The 9,956-nt window shown below is 42.5% G+C and overlaps 1 protein-coding gene across 1 annotated transcript; it reads left to right on the top strand. All coding sequences in view use genetic code 11, as the record gives it.

Moving 5' to 3' along the window:
• Positions 1-1,790: 1,790 nt before the first annotated feature.
• EGR_09314 (Inhibin beta A chain) lies at positions 1,791-6,677 on the top strand (the record flags this gene model as incomplete). The annotated part of the gene is made up of 5 exons (XM_024498563.1): positions 1,791-2,313; positions 3,175-3,275; positions 3,377-3,787; positions 3,871-4,096; positions 6,463-6,677. The coding sequence occupies 5 exons, from the start codon at positions 1,791-1,793 to the stop codon at positions 6,675-6,677; spliced, it is 1,476 nt and encodes a 491-aa protein (XP_024347036.1).
• Between the last annotated feature and the right edge of the window lie 3,279 nt (positions 6,678-9,956).

Raw genomic sequence — 9,956 nt, 5'->3', positions numbered from 1 at the left:
CTAAATGAAATTTTTAGATAGATCCTTAAAATATAGAAAAAAATATCAGATTACTGTTGAATAGGAGGAGGCAAGTGCTATGCAAGAGAAATTGCTTCAGGGAAAAAAGGGGTTGACGACCATAAGCTAAATCAGAACCCTGTGGCACAGAGGAGGAAGACGAAATCGTAAACGGTCACTTCATTTGCACCGGCATTGGCTGTTTATATCTGTTCTTGTATTTAAAATAATGACCAAATTAATTCTTGTCAAATTCAAATGTGTTGAAGCGTGTTTTATGTCGGCTGGAGCGCATGCCTTTGGTATTAACCAATTAGATCATAAGGCAAGCACCGAGGCCGCCGTGTCACCAATCCTTTCCCATGGCGTTAGATGTTTGACGCCTTCAAATTTTTTCCCCTCATTGCGTTTAAAGCAAGCTGACTGGTGACACAGCGATTAGTTAAATATTTTGTGATAACTTCCTACGAAGTCGTGTCGGAATGCATGAACAAGTCGCAGCTTCATTCACATATGGCCAATACTTTAAATGTGAATGCGATCTCAGAAGACTCCATATTTAAAGCGGGTTTGAAAATATGCCGAGCTTCAGGGGGCTTTTAAAAATCATTCCACAGTTGTGGAATGACTTTCAGTACCATACAGACGCTCAACATCTCGCACAACACGTAGGCAAGATGGTAACGCCCTTGTTTTTTGTCATGGGTAAATCAGTAACACCAAATCGCCTAATCGTGGCCTGTTATTAGCTACTTACATTCTAATGCACAAAAAAAGGATACAACAACACACGATCGTGCATTTCGTGGTGTTTTCGAACAAAAAAGATGTATTTCGATGGCAGTTGGAGAGGGGTTGGTTATCTCTAGGACCATTCTCTAGCCGTGGAGGCGACGCCAACACATTGTTGAAAAAGTACCTCACAAGTAGTTAAGTCGCCGCTGTCATTGACGCTTGGCGAGCTTTCGTGAAATGAAGAAGGCATTTTCTTGTTAAGTGGGAAGGCAAAAGGTGGAATTTGGACGAAGATTTCCCTCTGCTTGCTATTCGAAATAGAAATTTTGTGACTGCGCGATTTGGATTTTGTATCCAATTTGTCATTTTTTTCAAGCGAGAATACAGTAAGGATATATTTTATCCAAATTAAATTAGTGAAAAATAATGACCATTTTCTCCAATCGTTGAAAATAAATATTTCTAAAAATAAATCGGCTGGTGGTAGATTTTGGTCAGTTTTGATCTATTTCATATATTTATGGCTTACGCAATAGGGTCAATTACTGTTCAGTTTTAAATCACCTGAAAACGAGAATAAAGTCCTTTGAAACGTCCGCCAAACATCAAATTGCGAAAATGTCTACTGCTGCAGTTCCTAAACCATCTCGGCAGCAAAATTTTTCTACAGCACTTGAAGCGCTGGTACAAAAGGAGGAAATGGGAGCATTGCCTACTGCCTTCTCAATCTTGGAACGGATGGGACTTGGCTTTATTGTGCCACACAAAAGCGGTTGGAAGTACAGTTGTGTCAACTTGAACGGTCTGCGGACAAACATACGCGACCGCACGCACGCGCGCACGCACGCGCGCACAAGGAGGCACGTCCGCACCGTTGGCTCTCGCTGTTATCCCTAGTTTATTTGGACCGCTCCGATTCGCTCCCCCCGAACACGTCTTTAAGATAAAAAGCGCCACTTTCGATTTCTACCTATTAGATCACTTTACTAAAGCACACTATTTTGCGCTTCATAGTAAAGCATTTGTCAAAGCAGACCATGACCATTACTACCCCCATGAAGTGTGGCATCGTCCTAGTTGCGCTTGCCTTGTTAATGCTAGGCAGCTGTCCCCTCATCCATGCTCTCTTCAGACAGCCTGCAATAATGGATGGAACACTGCTTGAAGTTCCGGACCAGGAAGAGGAGGAGAGGATGTGGGTGGACCCAACCCCCAAAATCGAAGATAACGATGGCAACGACGTGGACGATGTTGGGACCAAACGAACGCTGGAGGAGGCAGAGGAGCGAGAGAAGGAAGCAAAGCGAAAGGCTGACGAGGAGGAGGAGGAGTTTGAACGACTGATCCATATTGAAAAATTCAAAAGGACTTTGTTGCAACGTCTCCACTTGACCTCCCCTCCTGACTTCAGCCATCACGGTGGTATGGCCAACCGAACACATGGAAGACGTGTGCTTCGATCCCTTCCATTGGCTCTTCAAGGACGCCTCTTAAACCAGATGCGTGCTGAAGATGGAATGGCAGAGCCACCACCGGATAGAACGGACGAGAGGGAAACTCTTATCCTTCTCAAACACCGTAAGACATAAACCATTCTAGTTAGCTCTACGCCGAACGCATCCCTTAAAATATTTCAAGCAAACAGTATCCGTTAGTTGATGTAAAGCAATCACTGTTCAATCGAAGAGATGGTGAGGTGAATTGAAGGTGGATCAGATCTCAAGGTTACTAGTTGCGGTCTTGCATTTAGTACTTGGACAAGGTTATATTTTTCATTTTCCTCGTAGCGAGCACTCTTTACTCCGGAATAGTTTTACGCACTCCTTGTGAAGGCATTTCCGTGGAGAAGATGCATCACTACTCGAGTGACGTGGCATCCGCTTAGTGGTTTTTTTGCAGTATGCCAACTGTGCTTCAACTAATCAGCTTAGCCGGTTGTGTTTGTGCGTGTTGGTGGCAAAACAGTGTGACTAGGTCACAGGCACAAAAACCGTCCTAAGGGTCTAGAAAAAAGGGTGAATCGTGCCACTGCCACTACTGCCTCGCCTAGTATTAACATGAGTTTGCAGCACGTGCAACTCTGACTAATCTTCCCGGTTGAATCATTTGCACGCGCGTGCCAAATTTACACTATTGAGGAGTGTGTCCTCACTCCCGGAGACCAGCCCCTTGATGACGTATACTTTTGGTTTAAAATTAGCAGTAGGTACGACAACAGTTACCCGGAATGTGGGTGTTTGTGGGTATGTGTGAAGACGGAGACATCACCTCGTTTTGGGAGACATAGGCCGCCAAAAACCTACATGTGTGTCGCTTCCGTCTTTGATGACATCGGTGAAGAGGCAGTGGTTTGGCTTCCTTTTTAAATTTTCTCTCAGTATGATGGACGTACATTAGGCAGAAATGAGAGAGACGAATTTTATTATATCCACTTTTCAGTGCACTGGAGGCTACCAAAAGTTGCCTCTGCTACTTTTGGAATTGAAATGGCTGATGACATCGACCCCTCGAGAATTCAGTCGGCTTTTCTCCGATTTGAAGTGAGTTCTAAAATATCAGCACCTAACGGACTTTTAAACAGGCGACCGATCAAAGTACGTGCCTTTTTCGATAGACGAAGAACCCGATGTTAAAAGGCCAGCACGTTGAGGTTTGGGAGATCTTCATGACTCCGAGTGAGGAGGAAGGGAAAATGACGAACGCAGCGGTAGACCAACCGTCTTTGGAACAATACAATAACCTGACGTGGATGTTCGAACGACAACCCACCAAATACACGAGTCTTCCAGCACCCACAGTTATTCGTCGATCCTTAGGGTCCCCAATGGAACGCCGTCGAACTGGTTCCATCCGCATTCGTCCGGGTCGTCTGGCGGAGACCTTTGTGCCGAGTTGTCCGGGTTTGGTTCAAGTCACCTTTGAAATCAGTGGCTCCTTCGCCCAGTGGATGTCACATAGGCGGCGAATGCCACTGATGCGAAAACTAGTCCGCTCTCTCATTGTTGTCTGTCCGGATTGCAGCAGTCATGTAGATCCTGTTGATGTTAACAAGGTACGTGTCTATGGAGTTGATCAGTTGGGCCATGGCTACCTTCAGAAGTGTGGCAATAACTTATATTACTGTTTTTATTTCAGGGCATCCTTGAAATTCATCACCGCAATATCGTTCGACGAACACGGAGGTCGCTTGACACCAACAGCTCTCAGCATGTCCCCATCGGGAATCCGTGCAGCCCGAAGGGACACAAGTTCAGCTGCTGTACGCAGCCCTTCTCGTTGAACTTAGAGGATGTTGGTTGGAATAACTGGATTCTTCATCCAAAAACCGTTGAACCCAACTACTGTCACGGTTCTTGCCAAGGTAAGTCTTTGTTGTTTATGCACATTCTTCCTTATTTAAACATCTATTTTCATTGAAATGCCTACAAAGATGTAGATAAAAGCCAATTTACTTGGCAAATATTTATTTTTTGATTTTCTTGCAGATATTAAGGCAAGAACTTAAAAAATGTAGTATTCTTAAGATTTTGGTGGTAGAATTCATTGATGCATGAAAGGAGGAGGTGGGCTCATTAAGAGAGGGAAATCGGAACAAGATGTTGCAGTGTTTTTCTCCTGAAAAACCGAAAAATGTGGAGGCACACCTGCGAATGTAATCACTGATGTAGAAACAGTAATGACACTTTAATTTAGCCCCACCTCTTCATAGAACAAAATAAAACGAAAAATCTTTTTTTATAACTTATTACAGGTAATGCTACAGAACTCAGATTTTGAAGGCTTTTTCATCATGAGCTTTCGAGTAGCTCACTACTTCTGTTATTCGTTATCACTGTAATGAATGCTAGAATGTGTTGGGCGGAAGGAAATATCCTCAGCGATCTTGAAGGTACTGTGGCACTTAACAGGAAAAAATTGCGGGTGGATGTTTATCAGGGCAGCATGTTCCCTGAACAGAGTACATAGAAGGTAAATAAATGCAGCTGCCTGAAGGTGTTCTATGACTTCATCCAAAAGGAACCTATTTTTCCCTCCATTTATTTCACTAACAAGCTTTTTTGTACTCTTGGCGAATGAATTGCTGATTACATTCATTTTAAAGTCGTAAAGTGTCCAAAGTTGAGCGATTTGCTATTTTTCCAAATCCCTACAAACTATCATTATGCAATTTCCTGAATTAGAGTGCAAGAATGGGGCGCTTTTATTCATCCAATGTTTTTGCTACTTCAAGCATAACTTTTTTTCCTACTTGACAGAAGTTGTGTGTGTGTGTGTGTGATTGTGTAATGGAATTGAACAGACACTCATTAATCTACGTTAGAAGGGGCCGGAGGAATGAATGCCTTGAAGAGGGTAACACTTGCAACAATGCGCGACACCAAAAGTGCAGCGCGTTTTTGTAGGGCAAAGCGACAAACGCATTAGTAACATAGCATTTACGTGGTTATTTATTCCTTACCTACTTATTTGGTTAGTTTTTTTGTGGGGGGAACCTAAAAAAGCCCTTTTTTCGGACCAAACGAAGCGTTACACAATCGAGGCGTAGATGGCGAAAAGATAGGCCGCGCAAAAGAGGGCAGACTGGATGGGGGCTGGAGAGGTGGCATGATAATATCACCATCACACAAGCCTGCGGCATTTTCTGTATTATCACACTCATCCACAGAATCTACACTGTTGGTTATTGTGTTGTGAAGGTAAATATCTTAAAAGCCCAGCATACACAAATAGCGATAATACCTTGAAGCCTTGTTACCAAATCGCGCCCACAGCTGTAAGAAGAGGGAATTCTGTGGTCTCATTCATTCATTCCTTCCCCTCTACTGATCTGACCAGATAATGCCCTTACTTTGAAGTGATTATGCAGTCATTGGTACCACTGCGCATATTCCGATGTACCTCACATGTCTGGACTTGGCGGAATGCTTTGTTTGGCTGATCGGCATATGAAAAATGTGGTTCTGTTAACGTCCGGACTAATAACAAGATTTTCTCGCTGGCCGATCACAATTCGATGCATGTGTTCCGCGAATTTCTTTTGCTTGTGGAAGCAGATTCCTACACTGCCATGTCGCAATTATGCATCAGGAGGTGAACATAACTTCTGGAACGTACGGAATGCTATTCCCGGTTGATGAATTTGGCCATTGGGGAGCATGAATAACGGCAGGCATAAGCTCGTAAATTACATGGCAATAAAGGCATGACATATCGCAGAGCCCCTTCTTATTCAGTCCCCCGAGTTTTGGTTTTCATAATCTTATTACTGGGTGCATAAAAGTCCAATCAACATGATTTTCCACTTCATGATATCGTGGGGTGTTAGTTCCCTCTAAATAATAAATATTTACCTGATGGTACCATTTCAGTACCTCATGTGGATTACTCGATTCTTCTTTTCATCCGCCCTACGCCAATACGGCCTCTTTTCCTCCAGGACCGTATTTATTACTCCGTAGAATAGTTTGCAGTTGAGTGTTCGGCAGGATCAAACCTAAACCAAATGGTGCTGCTCATCGACTGCTCTTCCCTCCGAGTTTGCGTCTTCTTTTGCTTTTTGTTGGTCTATAGTTTTCATTTAGAACCTGAAAAATTTCTAGCACGTAATTTAAAGGACATTACCGAAAAGCATCCAAAAAGTGAAACAGAAAACAGTTTTATGACATTGTTTTAACGATGGAGTGTCTAAAATCCAGCCTAAAGGTTGAAATTTTGTATTATTTTCAGCTGACGGGATTCAGAAGACCCCGCATTCTGACCTGATGCACTTGTACCGGAGTCAAAATTACGACCGCCTCTCAGAAGTTCAGCGGGAAGCGATGCTCTCCTGTTGTCACCCCGTCAAGATGGCAAGCACCAGTGTGCTCTACGTGGATCCCGACAATGAGTTGCACATGGACACCCTTCACAACATCATTGTCCTAGAGTGCGGTTGTAGTTGAGGCGTTATCTCTCTTCTATCAACATCTTCTTATGACAGGGACACACCAAATCTATATCCTCCCCGCATTTACACTCTGCCTCCCCTTTCCCCTCCTTCCCTCAATTGGTAATATTGTAACACGGTGCCTGTGCGTTCGTGCCGATATCTCATTCCATGTTTGCATTCTATACCTATACGTATGACACACAAATACGCACACATTCAGACACAGAGAACTCGCGCCAGACCGATATTTGGTGTCGTTTGTTTTTCTCCCTTTTTCACATAAATCCAATTAAAGATAATTCAAATTACAGAGGAGTTTGTGAAAGGACACCGCGCTAACAAAGACATCAACAGAGCGGTAAAATTGGAGCACCTCGAGGAAGACCTACAACATTCCACTCGAAAACCGATTTGACATGATCCCCTCCATTTCACTTTTCATCCCATCCCACCACGCACACACACAAATAAACACCGAGAGCAGAATTTTACACGCCCCTCCCCTTCTTCTGTCAGTAGTGGTGATTTGATGTGTGGTTTTCCCTTCCCTTTCTTGCATGTTCCCTTCTATACATATATGTGTCGCCTTATTGTTATATCCAATTTGCTGTTGTATTTGAGTGCGAGAGTGAAGGAGTGGGTGAACATCTATGTTTGTAGATGTCCGGAGCCACAGCCGTCACCATTGTCACCTTAACACGCCTCATACAGCTACACAAATTTTTCACTACTGGACAAATATGTTTCTTTTCTGTTTCTCATGAACATTTCTGGTGTGGGTGTGTGGTTAACTCCTGTCTAGTTGTAAAGACATCAGTCAAAATAGGGGGTGATCGGCACTGGAATGGTTTTAAATAATTTATTTTAATCAGTTTGCTTTGAGAAATAAACGTAAAGATGCAAATTTGGACTTAGGGGAAATTTGCTCCTGACCTCCTCCGTTCTCGTACAATTGTTAGAAAGCCTCTAAATAAGTATCTGAGGTAAAATCAACCGGTGCTTTGAGGCAAGACTTTCCAAAGCAAAGACCCTCAAGCCTACTTCTTTCATTCTAAAAAGCAAGAAAGTGCTACCTTCTGTGGGAAGCCGTCGGATAGATTATAATAATTAGAATAAAGTAGAAAGTTTTTGAGGAAATAAGATGTCTGAAGGTCTTCCTAATTGCGTCAAATCAAAAAAGTCAGTCAAAGGCAGCGGGAAAGAGGGTGCGAACGTATCAAGTGGTGTCAGCGGCTGTTCCAACGCTTGATTAATTGTGTCAGGGTTAGAAGTGGGGATTATTGAGGGTGATTAGCAAAATTTTTTTCAAAATTTCATACTGTTGACATTTAAATCCATCAAGACATGGTTTTTCCCAGAAAGAGACACTTCTGTGATGACAAATAGTAACCGTAAAAAGTATGATAAAGGGATTGGCTTATTTTCAACTACTGGACATGACTAAAATGCGAAACTACGGAAAAGCTTTTTTGAATTCATTGCACCAAGTTACTTAAAGTAAATGAAGAGCATGAATGGGTGAAAGGCACTTTATTTTGGACAACGTCAGTCATTTTGTTCCCCAGGTAGGTAAAGTATGGCGATGTAGAAAGTGGTTCAAAGAAAAATTTGACGTCTTCGTCAATATTTGCGGTGTGTGAAGGTCAAAGGGGCTGAGTTGTCAGCATCTTAAAACTGGTTCCTCAATGCATACAGCCCTCAGTCCATTGCTTTGTGGCTGGGACGCGCCAGGAGAGGGGACGGCAGGGGTCAGAGATTGTCCAAAATCCAATTCAATTGCTTATGGACGAAGGAAATCATTTGAAGGAATTCCAGTACTTGGGGCTGTCACAGTGGACGAGATGTTGGAGAGTTCAGTTATTCTATAGATAGCTGCTAATCGTAAAACACATCCGATTAAATTGGCTCAATTTACTTTAGTCGTCTTCGTATATAGGAAAGGTTTGTTTCATTCCATTTTTTTCGAACTAACATTGGACTAAACGACCCGCGATTGATTTATATCTAGACGTCAATTATTCCCCAACATACTGGAATACTCGGCTCGTTGTCCTCTGTGAAACAGTCTTCCATCCTGTTATTTCACCTTGACAATGTAAGCATGCCCAAAGTGGGGAAGATAGAGGAGACAGGGGATGAGGAAAAGGATTGACTGCGAATCCCATATAGGCAATTAAATACTAATTGTTGTACTCCCTCACCTCTTCCTCCTTAGCCATCTCAGACAAAGCCCTACTCATCCTGCTGAAACACAACAGGAAGCACTTCTGCCGTTCACACAGCTGCACCGATGAAAGGTCCAAGTTGTTGACGTTGCACATCTTTTTGGTGTTATTCAACCATTTGATGCAGTGTTGGTGACGGGCATTCAATTGCACCACTTGGGACAAATAAATTTGGCTGATGAAATATGATGAAAAATGATGAAGTAATTTGACAGCTACCCCATTTAATTACATGCTTGGCTTGTGATTTCCTTCATTGAACGACCTTGGGGCAGCCAATACAGTCCCAAGGCATTAATGCGTAAGGCAATGGCATTTGAAAGCTTTAGTAGGCTACTTTCACTGACTTCAGACATTATCACTTTCACTGAAATCTTGTTAAAGTCACAGCAATAGAGACTGGAGGTGTTTGACTGGACAGGTCATCACATCTACTACATATGCGCAAGGTTTGCAAAGCCACAATTTCTATCCCTCACGTGAGCGTTGTAAACTTGATCCTTCTGTTGTGATAGGTATAAGCGAATGGTCAGTCGGGCTCTGAAAACCGTCACTTACTTTTCGACTGAGCATGAATTGTCAGTGAAAAAATATGCGATTTAGGTTTAAACAGCTCTTTGGGGGAGTATTTATAAGGATGTACTACAGTTTAAGTCTTTGAAGCGGGGTCCCTTGAATAATCATTTTTATAACGCTACTTCTCTTTCATTTCACCTTGTTTATAGTAATTTCTCTTTGACAGAAAACTTCGTTATGGAAGTCTTCGAGTGCTATCATTACATTCCGTAAATCCAATCTCAAAGAATCAGATCAGCAATGCTATTATTCCGTGGAAACCTGCTTCATTGTTGGCACCCAATAGGGTTTCCACCTGAATAAAAGGTTTAAAAGGGAGGTAAAGAAATATATTCTGTGTGCGTTAAGGAAATTTCTTCGCGATGAATGTGAATTTGTATTGAAAAAAGGAGCGATCAAATTTGGTATGAAATGCTAAGATTGAAAATGTGTTATCTTTTTGTGTGGCCGAAGCTGATGCACCACTAGATTATTTCAAAGCCTAAATGAAA

This window comes from Echinococcus granulosus (assembly GCF_000524195.1).
Source record: "Echinococcus granulosus chromosome Unknown EG_S00142, whole genome shotgun sequence".
In the NCBI taxonomy this organism is placed as follows: Eukaryota; Metazoa; Platyhelminthes; class Cestoda; order Cyclophyllidea; family Taeniidae; genus Echinococcus; species Echinococcus granulosus.
The sequence above is the reverse complement of the archived record's forward strand: the minus strand, read 5'-3'. Positions and strand labels throughout refer to the sequence as shown.